This window comes from Hippoglossus stenolepis, chromosome 8, assembly GCF_022539355.2.
Source record: "Hippoglossus stenolepis isolate QCI-W04-F060 chromosome 8, HSTE1.2, whole genome shotgun sequence".
Taxonomy (NCBI): domain Eukaryota; kingdom Metazoa; phylum Chordata; class Actinopteri; order Pleuronectiformes; family Pleuronectidae; genus Hippoglossus; species Hippoglossus stenolepis.
Window position 1 is genome coordinate 2,075,044 of NC_061490.1, and position 26,194 is coordinate 2,101,237.

At 42.0% G+C, this 26,194-nt stretch overlaps 1 protein-coding gene across 2 annotated transcripts in view; it reads right to left on the reverse strand.

The window, feature by feature from the left end:
• Positions 1-26,194, reverse strand: part of zfpm2a (zinc finger protein, FOG family member 2a) — a 117,312-nt gene that overhangs the window by 45,663 nt on the left and 45,455 nt on the right. For both annotated transcript variants that reach the window (XM_035164379.2, XM_035164378.2), the window contains exon 4: positions 15,811-15,935. In XM_035164379.2, coding sequence (XP_035020270.1) covers positions 15,811-15,935 — 125 coding nt within the window. The remainder of the gene's footprint in view (positions 1-15,810; positions 15,936-26,194) is intronic.

The window sequence follows — 26,194 nt, forward strand, 5'->3', positions numbered from 1 at the left end:
TGTGTGTTTTTTTTATATGAGTGGGGGTGGGGGGGTATTGGTGGCAACATCTCAGGCGGCTGGGTACAGTAGGCTTTTACTCAAAGGCAAAATGTCAGTATTTCAAGGCCATTACTTCTGAACCCCGGGGCCCTCCTTCATTAGGATGTTACAGAAATAGTTTAGCAAAGAGAAAATGGGTTGGGGTGCAATCTCGACACTTCATTTCTTTTTCCATCTGAGGCAGGCAGCGACAGGACACTGTCCATCTGCCTAATGCAACAGAAAAACACTAGTCCTCTCCCGTGCTTTTCACTTATTTCTCCCCCGCAAAAGGCAACAACCTTCAAGGATAAATGCAAATGTCACTTGAGCATGTTAAAGGTCTGAATTGGCACAGATATGCACAAGAGATGAGCACTGTGCTCCGGCAGTGCGCCTGCATGCCCCCTCCTCCTCCTCCTCCTCCACCTCCACCACTCGCCCATTTCTCTTTCCATGAACTCTATCTAGTCGGAGGCTGGAGGACATACAGATTTTTTTAGAGAGAGAATTATTCACCAGCACCAAATACATCTCAGAGAGACGATAAGAATCTGTTTGGATTTTGTCTGCAAAATTAGGAAGACAAATGCACACGCTAAAAAAAGGCAGTTTTCTAAATAGTGCTCATATGTATAGCTCTGCACATTGGCAAACTACAGTGCCAAACTGATCAAACACAGACAGTAAATTGTGTCTATTGATATTCTTATTCCTTCTTCTGGCATCTTCTTATCCCGTCCTGGCAGCAGATGAGAGAGGACCTCTGTAATTTAAGCCATCCGCGATTTCACATTTCAAATTAGCCTCACAATAAAGTCTTCTATCTGGCTAACCTGAAAATCTCACACCCCTGTCAAAGGAGCAGAGCAGACCGGCCGATTGTTGCTACGGCGACTATCTGAAATGGGAATCAGATTAACCCTTTCTTAGATCTCCAGACTGGAGCCATCTCTTATTCAGCAGCGAAAGGCCCCTCCGCCGTCCCTCTGAGACTCTGGGAATTCATGATATTCCAGCTGCTCTTAATGTAGCCAACAGGGACAAAATTCCACATTAACCAGACACCTTCCCACTGTTAGAAATCTGAAGAAATAATCTCCCTAATCACACATGTTCCTTTAGTTATCGCTTTAACAGAAAGTTAGAAATTCGCATGATGGCTATATTGTCTATTATTTTGATTTGACTGTCAATTGTTTCTTTCTGTTTTCTTTTCTTTCCTTTTCTTTTTTTTGCTGGAAACTGAGCAGCAACAACCCGTGGCAGCCTCGGAGCAAATTTACATAATGCATCTATAGTGACAATGGTGGCCAATGTTATCTGCGAGCATGCTGCATGTAGCAGCCGTCACAAAGACAAAGACATGCAGGGGAGCAACTGCACACACAACATATTAAGGATTAAGACGGAGTGGCGTCACTGCGGGGAGGAGGTCTGCAAATGCAAATGAAAACATTTGTACAACCGGATCAGCTGGTCTGAGTGTCCGAGGCCAGAAGAAATGCAGATTGACAGCCAGAAAATTACAATTTCCCTGCAGCGCGGGAGTATATGATGAAATGCGTTTATAGAAACAAACTCACTTTTCTCCTCAATACCTAACAGCATACAGCCAGGGGATGTGACGCATGGAAGCTCTCCCCTGTCCAAAGCTGCAATCTGAGTGGAGTCTGTAAAATATGCTGACCCCCAACGGATACATTAATATGTCAGTTGCATAAAAACAAAAAAAAACAAAAAATAAACGAAAACAAATGATGCATTTTTCTGTTTACAAATTTTGAATGACATCTTTGTGATGTCAAAAATGCAAAAAAAAACCCTGAATATAATCGTATTTTTCCGAGTTATATTTATTGTTTAATCATTGTATATATTTGTAATAGATATTAGATAATAGTACACAAGTAAATTGTATACATATATATGTGACATTTTTTTCCCATAGAGATACAGTGTTTAATATCAGTTTACAGTCTATTATCACTGTCAGAGCCTGTAAAATCCCCTCTGGCCTTCTTCTCTGTGTAGTGTGTTATGGTTTATCCACCCACTGCCTTCACTCCAGTGGTTTCAATACTCTCTCCGTAATTTTTTTTTCCTGAGCTCTGTTACCGTTCCTCGTGTAAGAGATACAGTGACCAAAACAGTGTAGTCAGCGAGGAAGTGATTACAAACTGATGCTCCAAATTCGCTATAAAATGAAAATCAATATTTCCACAAGTTGCTGCAACATAAAAGATAACCTTCATTGATTTTTCTAGACTTAGGCCTCTGTGATAAAATCTAATATAAATTTTCAGCCACACGGATTTGGATCAGAGCGGAGCAGGGGCTGAACGATAAGTTCCGTGCACATCTCTCAGACTCGAATTTTTTTCCCCTTCCCCTTTTCCCTCTTCCAAGGCAGGGCTGTACTATTTATAATTGGCCCTGTGTGAGCAAAAGCTTCTATCAGGAATCTGTTCTAATTTTTATTACTGAGAAGCTAAAGCCTGTTCCAGATAATTTGGAAATTTCAGGGGAATTGTGATAGAGCTGATGGCACAGCCGGACTGACTCCAGAAAGGAGCTAACCTGTAATAGCCTCTGTGGCTGCGCTGATTAAATGTTGCCATAGATGAAAGACCTGCCATCACCGCAATAAATTAACCAATCACACAAATCCCAAGTCGCTGCTAATCCCTCCTTGATACCATGATCCTCTGATCAGCTGAAGGAGGTGAAGAAGAAAGTGGCTTGTGACACTCAGCCTTCTTCTAACTCCCTGCTTCCCTGTGTAAACAACAAGCTAATGATATCACCGCTGACCATTTCACATCCACTGGCTACTCTTAACCCGCTTCATGGTCAGGGCAGGTGAAATCGATACAAACCTGGGTGAGAATGATTATTTTCCTCATCGCAACTCTTTTTTTTTTCTTTTCCCCTCCCTCCGCCAAGGTCACTGACTGGCACTGTATCTTGTCTTGATCCCACAGCTGCGGGATTTAGACAACTGAGAGATCAAAACCACTCCGTCTGAATATCTCAAGACATTCATTGGCTTTATATCCTGCTTTCAACACCCACTCGCTATGGAGTAGTGCCATTTTGAAACAAAAACACCAGTTGAAATATTTCAGTGGATAATAGTATACACACATATTTTGTAATATTGTCTTTTTTTCTTCAATAAACAACTACTTTTTCCCCTTGAGTTGTTAAGAAAAACCTTTTGCTTTATTTTTTTAACCCTACATTACGTTTGACCTTGTGTTAACGTGCTGCAGCGACATTAATAATTTTAAAGTGTCACATCCTGTTCAGACAACACCAGCAGCAGTATAAATATAACAAAAAAAACAAGCTTATGGTTATGGGTTATGTCAAGTTTATATGTTCTCTGTTTCTAACATGGGAGTGAGGATAAAGGATTTGTACCTGTTTTACCAGTCAGTTTACAGCAGACAGCACACTCACACCTTGATAACGTCCATTGCAATTAGTTGTTCACTGCGATGAAACAAATTGCATGTGGTCAACTGGAAATTTCATTAAGGGAGATTTTCCTCCAGCTCTCGTTATCGCTCTGCGTATTAATATTTTCTTAGCCTCAAGGATGGCTGAGTTGCAAGGGTCTTTTTTTGTTGAATAAAATGGCCAAAGCCAAGCTCACCGTCTGTGTTCTCCCTCTACTATATCCACGCTGAGGAAAACTGTGTATATGCTTAGTTAGGAGCTGCATATTTTTCATTGTGCCCTGAAATAACACTCTCTGTCAACATCCTACATAAAGTGGGAAATACCTCCATTTCTCAAGTCTGCTTTTGTGTCATTTTCTCCTCTTCTAAATGGCCACGGTTACATCTGCTGAAATGAAAAGATACCTACATACTGCTTTCATTCCTTCTTCACCCCCCCTATCTCCTTCTCTCTGAGGCTATAGCATCTGCTATTGGGAGACTAAATAACAGAAATATGCAGGAATTGCACACTAATTCCCTTTAGAGATAGATCTTGGCTGGTGCTCTGTCATAAATCAGAGAATTTCGATATGAAATGAGGCAAGCTGCTCTAATCATTTCTGCATTTCAAATTGGATCACTGGCTCAATCGCTTGGCTTTTAAACTGCTTGCCTAAGAGCAAATGTGAGGTGGGAGATAATTCAGCTGAAATCTCTGCCTGCTCTGTGCGGCGGTTAGTTTACTGCTTGAGTGCAAGAGAATGCTTTTTTTTCTTCTTCCCTTAGCCCATCTTTCTCTTTTCAACTTTGTTAAATTGACTTTTCATTTTAAAATCGATTAAAATGAGAGAGAGAGTCACTGCTGTTCCCGGAATCTTTAAAGGGACACCCATCACTGTGCGCATGTCCCTTTATTTGGCTGCTGCTATCATGGCGGCGCTATGGGGAATAAATATTTTCTCATTTAAATCACCTTTTATCCTGCTGACTGGACTGTAAGCATCAAAGTTCATGTGCTGCATTAGCTATTGCTTATTTCACTCCATTTAAAAGCTCGCAGTGGCTGTATTCATGTTGACTATGGGTGGTATTGCATGATTACTGTATGTTCAGTGACTTTTCAGTGACATAAAAGATTGGTAATAGGGCAGATTAATCATTGCCTGCTCTGGGTTTTGATTAAGGGGAAAATGTAGAATTATCAGTAGAATATTTTGTAATATTTTTAAGCATAATAAAAAAAAATAGCATATGCTTCTTTCTAAATCAGGGAGAAGAGGAGTGTAGAATAGAGATTCATAGGAAGAGGAGACTCAATCCAACCTTCAAGACCTTCAGGCACACCGAGGTGCTCCAACTCTAAAGCCAAACAGTTTAGTGTAAGCTGTTACCTGCCCTGAAGACAAGCAACCCCCTTTCTCCACCCCTGCCTTCCTTCCTTTCCTTTCTTTTTCTTCCTTCCCTTTGATTTTTTCCATTTCCACTTCTGTCCCTTTCCTTTTCTATCCCTTCCTCTCCTGTCCTTTACATCATTTTTTTTTTTGCTTTTATTTCCTTTCCTTTTTCATTTCCTACCCTTATCTCACCACTTCTGTCCTTCCTTTTTCGTTTCCTTCGTTTTACTTCCCCCCTCTCATCTTCTCTCTGCCATCTCTCCTTTCCTTTTATATTTATACATCACCTGCACCATTCTCTACTCATCCAGGAGGAACTTTTATTTGAATCGTCTTTATTTCCAGCCATCTCTAGCCCTTCAGCATCAAATTACAATGTCGCCAACTGTCTTTGTAGTGGAGGGTGTTAAATTCAGTGCCATAACTCTGGAATGTGTACGTCCTGGGAGTCATTTAAAGTTGTAAACAAGAGGAAGTTGACTTTGTAATGTGTGTGCTCCAGGACTTAATCACGTCTTGGCGGTAGAGTCATGTACTTCTTGTGTTTGGCTTTGGTCAGAGGACAGAACAGTCCTGTCGCTTCACTGCTCACCATTTGAATTATTCGAAATTTCCCATTTGAATTCAATTGGGGAAGGACTTGTTTGATCTTTTGCATGTAAGTTGGAGCTGACTCCCGGAGCAGCGAGAAGCTCTGCAAGGGAACATAATAGGGAACCTGGAGCCGGTAATGTTCACCTGTATGGATATTACCATGGCCCCTGGGGGTCATGGCGGCAGGTGGCGTATTCTCTGGACAGAACTACTCTTTCTCTGTTGGGAATAAACATGCGGATGGGGGGATTTTTTTCAAAGAGGAAGAAAAAGGAAGTCAGGAGTCAATCAGTCAATGGGGTCACAACAAATCCCTGCTCTCATAACCACACATGGAAGACTTGGATCAGTCACAGCCAGTAAATAAAGACAACAATAAAATAGTAGGCATGATGCTTGAATAAAGCCCCTGACTTTAGATAAACCTCTGTGCTCCTTTAGGTATTGGATTTTAATATTCGTTTGAACTCTCCTCTCTTCTCTGGCGGAGTTATAAATTGTGTGGTATATAATGTATGTGATTTTGTATTTCAGGGGACCCTCTCAGTCAGTGCAGCCAATCGCGGCTCGTAATAATTAAAAGAAAAACCCAAGCTCTGTCCAAATCAGTGTTTTTATAAACATGATGGAAAGTATAATTAATTGAAAGAAACACTCGAGGCAAAGAACAGGCAGAAATACATGAAACGCATCTCAGACGTAACTTTGTGCTAATGATGAACAAACTGAACAAAGGTATGTGTGTTTTGCATACCACCTGATCGACTACATTTTTCTGCAGTGCTCCGTAGTTTGATCTCTGAGTGCACTTCTGAGAAATGGGGTCTCACTAAATCCACCGTCAAAGACCAACAATATTTACACCAAGTTAAGTAAATAAGATAAAGATGGTGAACTTGCCCCTCGCTAAATGCATTAGACGTGAACTCTCTTATCTCAGTCTCAGCACATGCACTGTTAAAAGATGGGTTTCCCGAGCTGGAAGTGGTCTTTGTTACCCAATTAGTTTGCTGACGACCCCGTGGTATAATATTCCTGCTTTGACAGCTTCATACACATCCATCTAATGAGGCGCTGCTGGACCACCACGGAGTGAATGGACACTGTCCAGACCTTCATCTCCTCCAGCACCTATCAGCTTTCTTATCTTCAATGCTAACCCTTTTTTTTGGGGTCAGAAGGCTTCTATTTTTCTGCTTGGTTGTTCATTCGTCCGGAGTCACATAAACAGGGGTTTTGTCTTTTGGAGGCCGAGAGCCAACTAGGCTGAGGATCAGAGGGCTAAGGCCAGGGCAGGGGACAGTGAGGACTTATCAAGGTCTACCAGCAGGGGTTTGCCTCCCTGCAGGGCGGCTGTCCTTCTCTCTCTGAGAGAGGTAATTCACTGCCTCTGTGCCTCTCCACTTCCTTCACCAATAGGGGCGGCATGATTTGAATTTAGATTTTAAGATCACAACTTGATTGATTTTTAATGTAAACAGTATTTTTTTTATAGCCATTGTTAGATCATCAAGTCTTGATTTGTAAAAAGCTTGGATGATATTAAATAATTAAAATTCTTTAAAAGGATAGGCAACATGGAATATATATATATATAAGCCCTCCACCATAACCACCATTTTTGTTTGGAATGTGCCACATTGAGGCCATATGGTTAAAATTATAACATGTATTTAAAATGTAAAAATAAACACAAAAACTAAAATAAGTCATTTTGTGACTAACTGCAGTGTGCACTCTTCACATCGAACAAGAGCTGGTGGCATTGAAAATAAATCTTATGATTATAATTCAAATCTTACAACATCGAGAACATCTGATGTAGACACCTGCTTGCTACTTCTACAGTCACAACAGGGGCACTGGTCAATCTTCTGTTCAACTTCCACCAAACCCTGCTCTGTACTCACTTTGTCCTGGAATACAAAGACGACGAGGGGATTGCAAATGGAAACAATGGAGGATTATCTGCACCACTTTTCAAGAAAGTTGTTTCAACATATCATAAGTTACAGCCATGACAGTGACAGATGGCAAAGCAGCTGGCAGCACTCAACTTTGTTTCACTTTTCTTTCGTTTTGCATCTTTTTCTTCTTCTGCCTCATGCGCCTCGCCTGCAATAGAGGTCTGCTGTGTATTGAAGTGTTGGATAATCATTCATTTGGGAAGACATATTGCAAACTGTAATACAGGGCAATATGTGTGAAGCCAGAGACTTGTGAGCTTGACTATTGTTGCCTGTCAGACTAACGTTGTGTAAAAACTGAAACCTGGCTTTGCTGAGGTATATCACAGCTACGGCATCATCTCCACAAATCTGTTTCATGTAGAAATTCCTATTTATAAAACTCTGAGATAAGCGTGTAAGTGATAGCGTGTGACTTGTTAAAGTGTTAAGCTATCCCAAATGGAACAGTTGTTCATGAATGTTAATGCCCATATTAAGCTGTTTGTGTGCTTACGACATACAGAAACCATAAGCACACAGATACTACATCTCTCCAGTGTGACAGTTTGTTATTGGGACTGCGTGATGGGCCACTGGCTGACAGTTAACACCCAGAGAGTTGTGAAGGGGTCAGGGACATCCAGCTCACCACTCAGCCCTGTGGACTTCAGGACTTCACTGCTGCTGCTCTGCTGCTGCTGAATGCTTGTATACATATTACAGTTACAGAAGGGGCTTATAGTAGCATGGCCACATCTGCAGCATCTGCGCGGACTGAACCATGTTTAAGTGTGAACTCTGTAGGATAATGTTAATCTCTTTTAGGTTTACGAAGAAGGACATGACTAGGGGAAAAAGCATTTTTGTGCTTTAAATTATAGAGGCTGGAAATTAAATACTAAACATGGATGTTTTCGAACTTTGTTGCGTTCGGACATAAATCTGTTGCATATCTGTGCAGCACAAGATAATACTTTGTTGTAATTAAAAATACACATATATAAAAACAGGAAGAGGGCATTATGAGTATTTATTCAGAAACTTTACTTAGGTAAAACTACCAACACAACATCTCTTTCATTAAAAATCCTACTTATTTCAAGTATTAGCTATCAGATTATATCAGCTAAATGTAGCCCACATAAAGTATCAAAGTAGAGGTACATGTTTTGCTGGCCCTTCTTGTCAAATATAATTACATATTATATCATTTTCAGTGATGGAAAGTATTAGTAACCACTTTAATTGCTTATTGTAGGATTGTAATACGGATGTATAGTGATTTAGGTAGCATTTACTTTATTTATGCAGGTGGAGATATTTTAACTACTTCAAATAATATAGTTTAGAGTTAGGGTTGATAACTATATACATATTTAATTTTTTAAAATGTTATCATTTCAAGGGTTAGAAACTATAATTGTAATAAATGTGGTTGAGTAAGAAGTGTAGCATTATAACAGTGTCGGTGTGACCAGGGCTGAAATGATACAAAAGACTGTCAGTGTTTGATTTGTTTGATAAAGACAAGATCGTAGATCCATGTGATGCAACGAGCGGATTTACAAGAAGTTTGGTCTTAATTTCAAGAAAATACTGTCCCTGTCATTAACTGTTGTTTATGATTCAGAATTAACTGTAACAATTAATTTTACAAGGAGTAAAGCTCCTATTTGAAATTAAAATAGTCTGACTGTAAACTACAACTAAAATGAATTACGCTGCAAATGATCTTTGTGTTTGTTTTGATCTCGTCACTGTACCCTGGGCATGTCTGAGGAAACCATGCAGCCATTACAGTGAGCACAAAGCAAATCAGTGAGTCCTGCTCTGCTTATCAGGGGACCTGCCATATCAGTTTGGGTAGTTGTGTTGTGATGTAAGGACAGCAAAATGTCAGGTTCACTTGTAGATCAAGTCAACCATGCATTATCTCTCAAACAGCGGCGCTTGGCTGTGGCTGTAATAGCTCTGACTAGCTGACTGACTGGGTGCGTCACATCTAATACATGGAGCTGTGGGCAGCAATGAGTTCCAGCCATGCACACAGAAACTTTGAAAGTGCAGGCTAAGGAAAATAGAAATAGCACTAAAACAATGGTTGTGTCTTTGTTTTGCCACAGCATTTCACTCTTTCCCCATCAAAGTCACAAACAAACAGCGTCATGTTGATCTGTGCTAAAAAAGCTAAGATTTAAAGGGCTATATTTAATAAAATGAGCTTTTCTGCTCCTCCCTTTTAATATATTTTAATATAAGAACATGAAAGCAATCGATAAAACCATTGATAAATATATATGGATGACATTGAGCGAGGGAGAGCAGGCCAGATAATTACCATTTTACCCATCTGAAGAGACCCTGGCCCCGATATTGGTTTAAACCCAAGAAATAATTGATGCATGCAATCACAAATTGGTTCTCCGCCTAAAATTTGGGCCCATTATTTCATTAGATGAAGCCACATTCTTTGTGCCAAAATTATTTGTGTGTCCAACACAGAAATTCAAATCCTGTTAGTCCTGATAATGTGCAGTGTTTTCAAACCATATCCAAGACAGTGTAACTTTGCGATGGAAGGCACAGGCCACCTTTAAATGCAAACGTAAATCAGAATATTTGCACTTCCAATTGTTGATATTTTTGGTTTAATGGTTAGTTTGTTTATGTGCATGCGAATGCATATTTGATTGTCTGTGTGTGTGTGTGTCATTTAGCAACTATGCTACAGAGAGGTCCTATCCTGGGGTGCCTTCTTGCATATGTAATTGGATGTTACTGTAAATAATTGCCTGGGCATGTGCCAGTGTGATGATGGTGATGATTTGTGTGTTTGTGTTTGTGTGTATGTCGGCTAATGTGTGACTGTATGTGTGCAGAACATGTGTGCATCATTCTGTACGTATGTGTGTGTGTGTGTGTGCGAGTGCATCTGCCCCATCCGTACTCCACTCTCAAGTCCCACTGATTCTCCTTTCCAGCCATGTTGAATCCTCTTTTCCTTATCAGGCGAGCCCAGGCCTGCATCAGGCTCTCCTTGCTATGACAGAGGCTACAACAATAGGCCTGCGATACCGCTGCTTAGCGCTGCGTTTCGGAGGGGAAACCTGCCACGGGCGCAGATTAACTACAACACACACACACACAAAATAGATTGCAGCCTCCAAAACAAAACATTTTTCAGAATGCCTCCTCTTGATTAATGAAGCAATGACAAGAAGAAAAATATAATTTCTGAAACAGAAAAATCCGCCACCACTTGTTAAAGTTTAGGGCTAGCTAACAATAAACATATTGGAGGGAGAGGGTGGGCAAAAGCAGTGAGATAAATGGCTTGAGTGATGGGCTGAATAATTTCTGGAGCATTTTTTGGTTGCACAGGCCCATATTCCTACCCTTGTACTAAATTACACAATAATCACACTCCATCGGTTGACAGCCTCTGTTCTCTCTCTGTCCCAGGTTAAAATTAGGACAGTATCTTGACATTTTCACTCTTCTGTAGTCTACAACTAAAGCTCTCTGTTCACAGCCAAAAGCGGCACACAGTCTGCACACGCACGCATGGTGCGCTCATGCCCTCCCACACACGTGCACAGACAGACACTATGGTATAACCCAAACCTCACACTTGCACGTACACTCAAATTTGGGGACACACCCTGTTTAAGCACAAATACATTTAGCAGTTTCTTCTCATGGACAAATCAGCAAAACAAAATCTCCACTTAAAAAATGTACAGTGATAGAACTAAAAAGAAAAACAGGTTATTTATCTCAAAAATCTTGAAGAGGAGATGCTTTGATATTGTAAAAATATATATGAATATATATTATATCATAATTATGTATTACGTAATGCTAATTTTTCAATATTGTGTTAAGAATAAATTGGTTATTATACTTAATTAGCCTATAGCACTTACTGACTTTTATTTTGTCCTTGTAACCTGTTTCATAGCCTTTGTATCAGGGCCCCTGTGTGAAAAACAGATTACTGTTTTTATCAAAGACCGATGCTCACAGCAAATATACAACAAGTGTATTAAGATGGCAGAGAAGATAAAGAAACTGAAAGACTTATGTATTTCAATTACTATGTAATTTGCACTGAAAGGCCCTCAAAACATATAAAGACCAGAATTCTATTGAATCCAGACTCATTACAGTGCACCTTGACTAAGCCCTAGTAATTAGCATTGGTAAGGCATTGTACAAGAGGCGGCAACACTCTCATCAACACACATACAACAGAGCTCTAAATCTGCTCCTCATTAATAGCTTGCCTCCCAATCAATTATTAACACCTACAATAGGAGCCAGGCTCACCAGGGCCAGGCCTCTTACTCCAGGCAAACTGTCGGCCACCTTCTCCTCCCAGTTCTGTCCAGCATAGGTAATTACCACTTTTAAAGACACCTGCTACTCAATAGCTTCGACCCAGACTGTTAATTTAGCTCCCCGATTGCAGACATTTATGTCTGAGTGTCACTATTAATTTGCGTTAATTTGGAGAGCGTGAGGAAGCCGGGCAGAGGCGTTGTCGGCAGCCGGCTGAATGTGCTCGTCGCTCACCTGCGCCGGGGCTGCGGCTGTAATTGGAGTCTAATGGTCTGATTGATCAGTGAGAGAAGTGAGGGATGAGACGGCGCTCTGGCAGCTCCATCAGTCAGACAGGGAGAAGAGAGGAGAGGAGGAGGAAGAGGAGCAGAGCAGGGAAAGCGGCTGACAGCAACAGCAAAAGGCTGGGTCCTGGGTGTTTTATTCACTTATGATTTTCTTTTCTCTCTTGCTTTTTGTCTCTCTGTCTGTTACTTGATTTGAGAGCTCCCTCTTCTGCTTTCCTTAGTCTCTACAAAGGACTCTAACCCAGGCCAATTACTAACTTTTCAGTTTAGACTGTTCCTCTCTTTCAATATGCATTGCCTTTTCTTTCCCTAATTAAACTGGGTTTGCTTTACCTAAGCAACACCCTGTTATGGTCTTAGCATCTTAAAAAAGTATTACACATAAAAACTACTTCTGTATCGTGATAAACATGTTTAATCTTCACGATAAAGAGCATAAAAAGACGGCACAGTAAGACGAGACATATTAGCTGTCCAATACAGTGCAGTGTGATTGTGCTAACAGGTCTTCCAACAGCAATAACTATAACTCCAGTGCCTCATGCCAAGCTGAGCCCCTGGGGTCTACAGACCTGCCACAGCCGACCCATCAGCTGTGAAATCTGCTTTCCTCTTTGATAAACGGTCGAGATGTGACCCTATCTCTGTCCTGCAGATGCCCAGATTTCCTGTCATGCTTTTTTCCACTCTGTTTTTCTCCCCCGCTTCCTCTCTCTCCAACACTCTCGCTTTTCATTCTTTCTTTTTCAAGCTTTATACAGTACCTCTCTTTCCAGGGCTGCCCGGACAACTGCACGAAACGCTCCACTCACCGCTCTTTCTCAGCATCATCCATCACTCCGCTCGGCTACCAAGGCCTGTCGTCCAGAGGCAGCCAGACCCACATCGGCTCCCAGGCCACAGCGCATGTAGCTAGGCCAGCTCCTATTTGCTGCCTCTGGGGACTGGTAACTACACTCCCCTTGCCCCCTATCCTCCCATCCTTCCCTCCACAGAACTGCTCTCCAGACGCAAGTCGGACCTAGAATACTTTCCTCCTAAATGGCTCTGCATGTGATTAAGTCCTGCTCCTGTCCAGTTAAATGCAAAAGCTGCACAAATTGACTGTATTTATTGTAAATCACTTTAAAGAGTCATGACACTTTAGTCCCTCTGCGGGCACGATGCCAAGAATTGAGAAACAGACCTATGAACCATACGAAGCTGCTTGTCAAAAATAGCTTGACCTCAAAAAAGCCCTATCTTAAATGACATGTCTGTATGAAGGGATGAAACATGTTTGATTTCAGAGAGGTCAAATCAATATCTCACTAGCGGGCCCTGTGTTTTCGAGCAAGAGAGAGGTGTCACTCTTGCAATATACCTGGGTGTCTCGGGGTAATTCATTCACCTATTCACATCTATGGGTTGAACAAAATCTGAGAGAGTAAAAGGAGATTGAATAGTCTGTGGAGGTCGCACATCATAAGAATAACTGGGAGAGCCTCCTAGCAGAGGTACAGACCCATGAAGCAATGAGCTTTTTATTTCTATCTCAAACCCTTTGTGCTGCCTTTTGAACCCAGCACTGCTGCACTGGCCACACTGACATGCATCAAAACTATCTAAGTTTTTTTCCCCTCCACCCTCCTGTCTCTTTCCTCCCTTTCCTCATCTCACATTTGTTATTTCAACTTCCCCCCCCCCCTTTCCATCTCCAGGTGAGGCATTAGAGTTTGTTCCTGTCTTGATGTATCTGTGTTTGAAGATCTGCACAACTCCCTCGCCTCCCACTGAAATAACTGAGATATTAGGGATGTTGTCAACGGCTGCATGTTTAACAAGGCAACAGCTCAATGTCTCGGAAAGAAAGAAAAAATAATGAAATAAATCTGTTCAACTGTGAATGAGATGATTCCCTATGGATGTGCAAAAACACAAAAATTGACTGATTCTGGCACATTCAGCATCCAAGAAACAACTAACACTGTGTAAAAACTTGCACTGAACCAAGAAAGGAGGCTCAGTAACAACACATGCCAGTTGGGTTGACCTAGCCCTTAATGAGAGATAGTGAGAAGCTGCTAACAGCCAGTGCCCCATTTGAGAGATGAAACTTGGGAGAGGAGGAGGGCAAGAAGCAAAGCATTGAAAGTGCCCCCATGAGAATAGACACACATGAGATCCTTAAGCAATATGCCAGAGCTTCTCCCTCTGCTTTTAATTGCGGAGGAGGTTCGGCATATTCTATAACCCCTCCACAGCCTATTACAGGTGATGACCAGCACCTGCTCACTTCAAGAAAAAAGAAAACCTGAGGAAAGTAGCAACGAATTCCTCAGAGGGCACTTAGTTAAGAACTTATCCCTCTTGCCAAGAGCAACAACCAGTTTATGCATGTAGCTCAATGGGGAGTGTGAAAAATTTGTAAAGTTGGAATCTACTGAAAAAAACAACACCACCCAAGCAACAAGCAATTCAAAAAGATGTTTAAATGACATCGCTTGGTAAGTGTGAGGGTCACTTGAGGGACAGCTGAAGGTTAGTCCTGGACACCTTTCAGGGAAATTCATGCAGAGATTGCTGGAGAAATACATTGAGTGTGTTACTTTGGAAGGCAACTTGAGGTGTTGCTCTGTCAAATCACTTTTCCGCCCAAGGATAACTGGCTTTACCCTGAGAGAAGCCATATTTCATGGCTATAATGCGGCCTGAGTTATTTAAAGCCACTGATGACTTCAAAACCACGAGGGGAGCTTAGAAAACAGTCAAAAGCGCTCTGAAATGATTTAATAAAGTTTTGTGTTTAAGGAATCTGGGAAAGTGGGGGTGAGGGCATCTGAGACCAAAGTCCTCATTGACTTGTCCTTATGTTTCTTAACAGGATGAATGGGTCTCGTCACAAATTTAATAGGAATTTCTTAATTAATCCAAATGCAGAATGGAGTATCAAAACCTTGGAGGAGTTGTCACTCCAACAGAGCAGCAGGTCAACACGAGCCTCTGCTGGGACCCTTGAAACAAGAGATAGGAAGCGGCTGCGTGCACATCAAAAATAATGGAGTGTGAAGAACGAGCATTCAGTTGAAGCCTGCGCTGAGCTCAAAATCCACCAATTAAAGTGTTTTGTCATAGAATATGCAGATAAAATGGTTAAAATAGATGCACTTCAAAGGCTTTTATTGGAGGCCAGTTAGATCCCAGTAGAGTCACCTCAACAGCTTTGAATGTCACAGGAATTACCATTAATACAGGCTTCACACGTAGGACTAGTAATCACGTTGCCATGGCTGCTAAGACAAAGTTTGACCAAATAAATTCATTTCACTTCAGGTTTTAATGATCCTGACAGTACGGGAACAGTTTTTAGTCCAAGCAACAAACAATTTTAATGAGGCATACTGCATATAATGGTAAGAAGTTGTAACTAATAATGATGGTTGATAAATTATTTATTAATTCATTACTACCAGATCATGGATTGGTGTTTAAGAACATTAAATATATATCATAAAAAAGGTTGATATAACATTTTATCCCATTTTAAATTTCCAACTCCAGCTCAGTTTTTGCTTTTGGACACAATATTTGACAAATGCAGTCATTCACATCTTCTTTTGATCACATCTTGATTATTGCAATGTTCTTTTTACCTGCTGCGAACAGCTATGTACAGACTATACAAGATTTGGCCACCAGACTTTTAACTGATGGGATCACATGTTGGAACGTCTTCATACTAAAGTATACTATACTATTGTGTTTCATTGCATAGTTGGCCAAAAAAGGGACATACCATTGCAGGGCTGTCACTGTTCATCTCGATCTTTCCCTCGAAGGGTCCCCATGTGGTCCCCACTGGGAGCTGCTGCCGGCTGTGGATCCGACGCTCGCCACCTTTAAGGAAGCCATCCAGCTCTCCTAGAAACACAAGGGAACCCAAAGCAGTCAGCCATAGTGTTTTGTGTAGCACGCAAGTTCCACATCAAATCTCAGTGACGTTCACTCATTGTCCTGTCCTCTCAAACCTACACGTGCGATGACATTACTGCCACAAACCCCTGCAGTAAACAGTGAAGGTTAAAGCTGAGCAGTTTCAGAGTGGATAAGCAAATCAAGTGAGCATCCATCTGATGTTGTTGCTCAGACACATGGTGCGCTAACCTTACTTGAAAGGTGTCTTGTGTTGAGATAATCTCTGTGAGACAGTGCAGGCCTGCTGCTACTAAGAGGAGAAGCATATTCCTGCTGTTCCAGGAAGGTTGGGCCCTTGTTAGTGCTGTGCAGAGCTCCATCTAATTAACAGTGAGACCGGATAGTGCTGTTAGTTCTTCTGCTGCTCACCTCCCTGACAACCCCTGCTATCATATCGCAGAGATTCACTGCACTTTTTCAGGATGGTGATTAATCAAATAGTTATGATAAACCCCATGACAGGCTATGACATAGTTTATGGAGAAGGCTGTTTTCTTGTTTATGAGTTTGAGTGTGTGTTTTAGAGGGTGTGTGTGTGTGTGTGTGTGTGTGTGTGTGTGTGTGTGTGTGTGTGTGTGTGTGTGTGTGTGTGTGTGTGTGTGTGTGTCTGTTTATGTCACAGAAGGTAAGTGAGGAAAGGAAGCAGCTCTCACCTATACATTTCCAAGTGGTTGCCTTGACAACACTAAGAGGTCTTGCTGTTAGTGTGATGATTCAGACATCAATAAGTACAAGGTCTATTTAGAAAAACTCCCGGATGCACAAAGTTCAACCAACTCAGACAAAGAGCATTTTCACCAGATATGAACAATGTCTAAGACTTTTTTATTAAATGTGTCTCAATCATTGAGTTGAATCATTGAGGTCAGAGATCAGGGTCTGCTACAGAACACGCTCAATGATTTGACACACAACAGCCACCTATATTTTGCAGCACATACCCAGGCTTATAGTTATAATGTATTCTGATTCAAACAAACTCTACACGAGTTGTTAACATTGCATCTTTTTAACCTATTTCTTGACACATGTGGCTAATAGGTACTCAGGGCATTCGGTTCAAGCTGAATGGGCTGAAGTGATCACTGAACTTTCTGACGCCTATGTGGTATAATGACCTATTCAGCCCCGCTCTACTCTGTAAATATCAGCCGTGTATCTTCAGCACGCTGTTGTGTCCGTCTGTTGTGCTCGTATGGAAATGTGCGCTTATGTGCTCCTTCCCATGCATAAACATGATCTAAACATCAGCCCCGTGTTATTTCCTGCGGCAAATGATGCCTTGCTGATCATGTACTCATCAGTGGTGGTCACTGCGAGAACAATAAAAAGCTAAATGTCACCCAAAATTCACGAGATTGCCTTTTGCTTCAGTTCGATATAAAATCTCAGAAACCACCAATGAGACAGATTTTTTGTAATACTGCTGAGAAAATGCACGATTATTTTTGGAATAGACCCACAAACAAGAGAGTTGGGGCAGCTTCTTTTTTGCCCTTCCTCTGAGTCCTCTCTCCATGTTCCTGCTGTTGCATGCTGTCTTCCCGGTGCTGCAGTGGAAGGTGGGTAAGCTCATTACAGAGAAATAATTAAACATTGGTGCACAGCTGGTCGTCATCACTGAGAGCAACAGCCACCGCTTGACGCATTCTGTTTGTCCTCAGATAAGACCCACGGCCTTTAACCGCTTGGATGCAAGTTCCTGTTTAGCCCCGCTTGACACACACAGCTACAGTCGTCCCCAGCCAACAATTTTGATTCCTCTCCCCATTTCTTTCTCTTTTTTGGGGGGTGGGATGCGAGGAGTAAAAAGGGGGTAACGGCTAGTGTAGGTGCGAGAAGGAACGGAGGGGGGGGGTATGATTCAATTTGTGCAGTTTGTGGTCCACCATGTTTAGGTGCCAGTTGTGTGCATCTCACACCAAATGTTGCCTGAGGACCTTGGCTCACAGATGGCTTGTCACATCTGTTGCTGATACTGGTGGAAGATCTCCACAAAAACACCCGTGGATGAATAATGAGTTCCCCTCATGGACTGTCTGTATCTGCTCCGTATGAACACTTACAGGTTCGACTAGACATACAGATGTGTTCTGTTATCAACTGGACTAGTGACCGTTATCATCAAGTCCTGATGTCATTGTGAAGCCAAATCCTTACAAAGCCCAAAATCCAAATTCTTATTACCTGCACTCATCACCAATGAACGTAGAGCAAAGACAGAAGTCGTGGAGTTTAACCCGTCAGACTGCAAACAACAAACACAACCTGGTGGAAAGCTCCTGATGGGCAATAAGGAGATTCAACAAAGCCAGCACCAGCGTTCTTCTCATCACCCAGTTCTCAAATGCCACACACTTGGCAAAACATGAGCGCATGATGTGGCGTGAGAGCTCTACCCCCTCCTCTGAATCCCAACTCTCCGCCACCTTCACCCTTTACACCCCCCTCCCAATCACCACCCCCACACCCCTCCCTCGATAAGATCATCATCTGTCGCTAGACTCTAGGGTCTGTTCCTGCACTCCACAGATACTTGGCAGACCAAAGAATGTCCCTTTGTGTGGAGAGATCCTCCTCAGATAGCACCCAAGATGCTCCACGCTGGCATCTGTTTGTTTTTTTTCCTTCTCTTTTTAATGTGCGTATGTGTGTCCTGTCTTTCTTTTCTGTTATGGTGCGGAGGATCCTCATCTCTCCATTCAGTGGCATACGACTGAATGGTAATGAGTTTGTCCGTGGCACAGTGCCAGCCTGAAATAACTTCAAGAATAAGTGGGTCTATGGACTATTGACAGACAGGGACCCTAAAAGAGGAGACCACTTTCTACTTAAAAATATATATATATTGTAAAGTGAAACACTTTTCATCAATCTCCTTGGCAGGAGATTTTTCCTAATATTTCCTATTACGCTTGGAAAAAAACCCTCATATTCCACATTGTCTGACATCACACAAACATATTCTATATAAGCTTGTTCAAGCTTTTCATTTAAACTAAATTATGTTTGCACTGATTACATGTTTTGCTAAGACAATTAAATGGGACAATTGTATTTAGATGATTCTTGTGCATAAGTTATACACATTTCCCCAGATCTTTGGTCTCATAGGTTGGTCATGTTTGCTATCTTTGGAAACACTGCAGATCTCCACTGGAAATAAACAATTTATTTGTCTGTACCTTATAATAATAAACCACCCTTTTTTGTATATGGCACTTTTCACAACAAATTACAAGTTAAAAAAATGTAATGATGTTCACTAAATAGAACTTGATAAAAGTATTTATTTTTTATAATTTAATATAATAACAATATAATATAATAATTCAAACTGATTTGGGTTGTTTTAGTGTTGTCACACTTGTATTTCTTTCCCTTGATTCTTTAGAATGAAACATTAATCTTTCCCTGAGAATGTTTCCATTAATGCACATGAAATGCAAGTCTTAATGTTCTTAATGTAATTTCTGGTCCAGAATAAGATCTCTGCTAATGGTCAGAGATGACAAATGACATCATCAACTCACTGCTGCAGATTAACAATTGTTAAAGCAATGGCTCTGCTCCAGCTATTTTCACCATGAATGAGACAACTTCCAGTAAAATAAATTGCCTGCTGCACCAAAACATACGCTGATTATTGGCCCGGCTTATGGTTTACTTCACCTTTATCACAAGTATATTAACAGTTAGGACGCGTGATAAAGGAAACAAAGAATGGTGGAATAGAGACAAGTGGGAAAATATGCTGGAGCTTCACACAGCAGACAATCCCTCTTGATATCAAGCAGTACCTTTGAATCAAAGCAAATAAATGAGTGTTGTTCAAAGTTCAATAACCTGTGTGTGGCAGTTCACTGATGTCCTCCTGAAACCCAGTCATCTCCACAGATAGGCCGTGTTATAGAGCCAGCAAATTGGCTATAAATTAATATACTATGAGCGAGGCATATGGGGTGAAATGGAATGCACTGTATCAGTTCAACAAAAGGTGCCACATCTTTAAAGCAGATATGTGATATGAAATTTTCCAGCTGAAGGAGGAATGTCACAGAGCTTTGATAAGAGAGCAATGAACTTCTCCCCCCTCCTCAAACTGCTATTATCAGGTCCTAGTGAGCAAAATGCATCATTTATAACCCACACCCCACAATATCATCTCAGAGAAAGGCAGCTGAGAACCCCCCACCACAAGGAGCGTCACCCCCCCACCCCCCACCCACCCACCCACCTCCTGCGCCCCAACCCATCGCAACACGGCTTGACTGGCTGCTCATGGTCCCAGACAGTGCGGAGAAAGTTGATTGTCCAAGTCTCCAGGCAACCACATGAGTTTGGCCACATGATGTGGGGGCAGTGTGGGGGGATGGAGGGAGGGGATTCGGTGGCAGGATTCACCCCTTCAGATCAGGCTTGTTTTCAGGCGATGGACAGCTTGGGGGGAAAGAGTTAAACAAGTCTAGGGGATTAGGGCATTTCAGCTGTGACACTCCACACAGGCTGTGCAGGGGGTCGTGGGGTGGTGTGGGGGTTGTTGGGGGGGACCCTCTGAGGACAGATTCCAACCTCCTTGTAGTAGAGGGACCCAGCAATGCATATAAGTATTATTTTCAAAGATGCATCTAGAAATGCACAGGTTTCAACCCCATCGCCAGGCGAGATTGTTGATATTAGATGCCTCTGACAAAACAACATATGTGAAATATTGAGCTTTAGAGGTGCTGGTAGATGGATTTTGAGGCCAGCTGTTTCCACCTGTTTCCAGTCTTAAACCTAAGCTAACTGGCTGCTGGCTGTAGCCTAATGGACAGGTATGAGAGTGGTGTCCATCGTTTCATCTATCCCTCCAGGGAGAGATAACCTCACCTTAAATATAATAATAATAAAATAAAAATGGAAAATCTTAATTCCAGCCCTGTAACAGGACTGTGACCAGTCTGACATTCTTCATGCCCAGCCACCAACCCCACCTCCACATCCTTGCTTTCTGTCTGCAATGACGTTGGACAAGGACTGAGGGTCCAAACATAACCCGTGATTATGCTGTGACCACAATAAAGAAATGGGAAAGTTTAGAATACAACATTACACGCACACACTCACACACAACTTGGTCCTGCAGTACATTATCAACAAGCAGACTGTTGTTTGGTGTCACTGAATGAATTGAAATATACCAGCTGTCAAGCACTCCATTCCATCAAGAGCCCGGCAAAGTTAGCAGCAAGCCTGCTGACAACAATCTTGGAGACATCCATCTTTAGGGAGGCACTGCAATTTCTATTGATAGCATGTAAAGAGAGACAGCAAAACTTAAAGAATGACTGTCCTCACGCCGAGATACCACCGTATCGCAGACAACATCTAGAGGACACACACCACTCCTGCTGGAATCTGATTACTTTAAATGCCTTTCTTTAAAATTTCACAACCATCAAAAGGACATTACTGCACCTGAGTGTGTCAGGATGAATGAGTAATTGATGGCTTGTTCAGAGGGAATGCATGTATCTGAGACAGATGGATTAAAAACGGTGCAAGCTGCAGAAGCAGGGTGCAGTTCTGTCTGTTCAGTTCACCACTAAAACACAGCATACGGTGATATATTTATATTAATTAAAAAAATAGGACTTCACTCTAAAATATCAACACAAACAAGATTTTAGCAAGAAACACAAGTTAACATTGCTACCTTCGAGTCTTCATATTCTGTTGTTAATTCAGGAGGAGACTATTTTTAAAGTACTCCTGAATCTCCTCCCAAGTCAATTACCAGACTGCAACTTCCCCTGGGTAACGGGGAATTCTGTTTTTTCCTGGGTGACCTAGTTGTCTTTTGTGAGTAGGTTTTAGCCGGAGCAGTTTGACAGTCAACAGATAAGATGGATTAAGCTTTTTTTTTCATCCAGTTTTGATGTGAACAGCGTAAAAGCGGGTTAAATCATTGAGTTTCAGGAGTATTTTTAAATGCCTGGAGATACTGCGATAAAGGAGCTAAACCTAAGACTTGGGCTGGGAAGGTCAAGGTCGTGGCTTCGGAGAGCAGCTACCCGGTGACGGGGGCCAGCTCTCGCCTCTCTGGGAGCGAGCAGAGAGCCGCAGCCGAGCCCACCTCTCATCACTCCCAGAAAAGATACACGAAAGGAGTGAAACAAAATCCAGCGAGCTTGACGGGCGGCATCAAAGAGCAGTGCACCCTTGCTATGTGTGGGTGCCTCTGTGTGTGTGAGTGTGTGTATGCGTAAGTGAGCATGTGTGTGAGGGTGGAGGGGTGTTGTTTGGTTCCTGCTTGCATTTGCATGCATGCATGAATGAGATGAGTGTGTATGTGCCTGCCTGTGTGCAAACACACTGTAAATTCTGGTTCCTCCATGAGCAACTAGCTCCATAATTATGTTTTGATTATTTGCGAGTACTAAAATAAAACAGCAATTAATCTGTTGATGTAAGACAGAAAATAGAAGTGCGACGTACATATTAAACAAGCATGTTTACAGAGCGATGCAACATTAAAACAAAATCACATTTTGAGGGTATAATTTGTACAACTCCCCACCGCCTCCCCCTGCCGCCCCCCTGAAACATGATCTGACGCATGCTTAACACACGCACAGGAGTTGACAGCCGTACAATCACATGATGCAGCTCAGCCAATCCTCGATTCATTAGAATTCTTAAGCTTCGTGGTGACGATGCCACTTGAGCATATGAAAAGGTGAAGAGGCGACTGAAATAACAAACAAATCAGTGCAATGCGCCGGGGTCAAACGCTGCGTGTAACATGTTTGTTTATCACATGTCACATCTGGTCAACACACCAGAGGTTTTCGGTTCGAAACATTTCTGAGGGGACATATTTAGACACATTTTTTGTGGACATCTATTCCCCCACTGCTCCTCATGTCGGTGACAGGGGAGAGTAATCCTATACACAGGCTGCTATTGTGAAATGAGAAACTAGCCTCCTTCACTGCCAGAGACCAGATGCACCTCTCCTCTCTCTCTCTCTCTCTCTCTGTCCTAATCTGTAAACGACTTAAAGGAGCCTTATCTCCGGGCTCTTCTGCTTCATTTCATGCTTGATTTACTTTAATTTGTCTGATAGGGCACAAGGATTTGGAAATGGCCCATCTTTCGGTGGAAAATGTTCTGATTTTTCTCTGGCATTGTTATGTGGAGGTTTTTGACTTTTCTCTCCCCCTCTCTCCCTCTGTCACTCCTCCTCCTCCCTTTTCTCCATCTCCATCTCTCTCTCTCACACTCTCCTCTACCTCTCTCGCTCTTCCTCCCTCTCTCTTTTCTTTCTCCATCATCTCCTTTTTTTCTTTAGAATGGGGGGGGGGTCTTCCTCCAGTGCAACAGTCTGTTTGAGTGCATTTATATTCAAGCTAACACAGCAGAAACAAGTTTTCCATGAGGTGTGATTTTGTGATGGGCGACAGCAACACTGGAGTCGTGTTTGCCTTTCAGATCCACATTGGGCACAGAGCAGCCGAGTGCTTCAAACCACAAAGATCTTATGTTTAAGTTAAGAGGCGACTGGCCCTACAGTTTTGCAAGTGGGTGAGCGGTTGGCGCTGATAAAGTTGCTCCACAATGAAGGACAGGGACAAGCGACATGTCTACAGATGCCTCGAGTTATTTTTCTGCCGGCAGAACTCAAGTGCTTGCATGACTGTCTGGCTGCCCCCATCACCAAGACATTTTCCCCACTTCTATTTAGTGACTGAATGACAGCAGAGGCAGTGAGCTATGATTAGAGAGAAGCTCATATCTTACCAGATCCTGAATAATCTCCATCCCCTCCCACCCATGAGGAAGGCACGGAGGCGGCAAGAAGTAGAATGGGCAGAGGTGTCCTGATGTACAGAGATGTCATATACTGAGGCTGAGGAAGTTCTAAATTCATTCAACCTCAGTCAGTCTGATTAATCTGAACACTGGGGTTAATCAAAGAGAGGTTTACATTCAAATCAGTGCAGGGAAAAGATGATAAAAAACTGAAAAACCTGCCACGTGATTAAGAGATCTACTTATGTTCAACAGTTTGAGTCATTGTCAGCTGTGATGGCATTTAGAAAAAAAAAAAAGATTTCAATTTCCCATACACAGTGACATCAAACATCAGCGACCCCACCTCCAAACACAATGTGCATAAATAAATGGTTAACTACACACACATACAAGAGCACAGAGGAAGAAACAGGGAGACGATTGAAATTCATCTCACAGCCTGAATTTACTTAACTGCGGGTCTGTGCACGGTGATAAACGGAGTGATGATCCGGCAACACGTCTTTATCCATGCTTTGCTTTAATTAACAGCGGCTTGTTTGTTGAAAAGATGATTAATATGCCAATGAAAATTGCATAATTGAATACCACAACACTCGCACAATCAGGGAGGTACATGCCATTTTTTATTAACTTTTTATTATCATTATTATTGCTATTATTTGGTATTTTAATTCACTTGACAAGTGGGCTCCACCCTCCCCCCACCACATCTAAACAGAAAAAAAAAGCAGAAGGAGGTAGAATTGGCGTGACCAGCGGGCCAAGCTGGGCCCAGCTGTTCATCACCAATGGGAGGCCTTCACATGCAGGGGCACTGTTCGGATATCAATACCTATCAGTGTGAAGGCTACACATGAGTGTGTGTGTGAGAGTGTGTGTGTGTGAGAGAGAGAGAGAGAGAGAGAGAGAGAGAGAGAGAGAGAGAGAGAGAGAGAGAAAGGGGTAAGAGAGAGTAGGGGGTCGGGGTTTTGAGAGAGATGTGGTTTGGATGGGACTGAGTGCATTCTTATGGCCGAATAAGAATGTAAAGAAAATTGAACGAATGTCATGCATACGAAACGAAGCACTATCTGAAGCACTTGCATCCCGATTTTACAGAAAGCTTTGCAAATTCATGCATGAAAAAAAAACTACAAACCAAAGTCACTCAATCACACTCTGTAGTGTTTTATTAAAAAAAAAGGCCAAAAGAAAAATTCCACATGCAAGTAAGTTTCAGTTGAGCAATCCAGAGTTTACCCAGTATTATATCCCCTATAGCACAGCCTGCACGAGCGTCTCCGTGTTAATGTTAAATACACACATCAAAAATTCAACCAATTACAATGATACCTCTTAGAAAAACGTGTGCAGCTACAGCCCCTGGGAGGCGCGATGCAGAACAAACATATTCAGAGAGCTAAAGAAAGACGCAATGGGTGTCAAGTCCCCGGGGGCAGAAGCACCACCAGCAGCCGCGCTTTAACTCAGCCTCAGATTTAGCAACATCTCTCATTTTCCTCCGAATTCTTTGGACTTCCTTGTGTTAAAATAGTAATCGCAGTAAAAAGATAGCATTCTAAATGGACACAAATTGGGTTGAAATGCAGACAAAGTGGCTGGGAGTGAATTATCTTATTAAGGGAATTCTCAGTGTGCTGTACATCCCATGTAGCCACACAAAACTAGAACTGAATATAGTGACATCTTCTTCAGATGATAAGAACAGTGATTGCATTTTACCCTATTTTAGATTATATAACTAACAACCATGAAGCTCCTTCATAAAGCCTCTTAGTATAGCGGATCAGTGACTAAATTTGCATCAAGGCGATGCAGCAAAGGAGTACAGTGATTTGTCTAATCTCTTGTTGCGTATTTCATCATTATAATCACACATTTGTGAGTTTGTGAGTGTGCCATGTGTGTGATGTTGAGGCACGGTGTTTTCTCTGCACACAGGTGATCCATACAGTAAAAAAAAAAAAGCCTTCATCAACTTATCTTAGGAAATAAAAGTATTTGGAAAGAGACAGACAATGTTTGCACATGGCACTTGGATTGCAATTTAATTTTACATCACTCAAGGCCCAGAACTCACAGAGAGGCTGATGATGGACTTTCATCATCAGTATCAGCAATCTGAGTGTCATTCATGTTTTGTGAGACTTGTCAGAAGACTTTGAATAAACCACTGGAGCAGCGAGATAAAAACCTTCCTTTTCTTAAAGGAGAATTGCCATGATGCACGTCCAAATTTCTTGATTACAAGACGGAGGGGGAGGAAAAAAAAACATAAAACCTCGAATGAAAGGCTGCGCTGAAAGTTTTCAGTTTGCTGATATAACAGTCAAGTGTGTCTATAAGTCTACTTAAAACGCTTAGGTATCAGTGGAGACAGCTGCGACACCCTCGTCTTATGA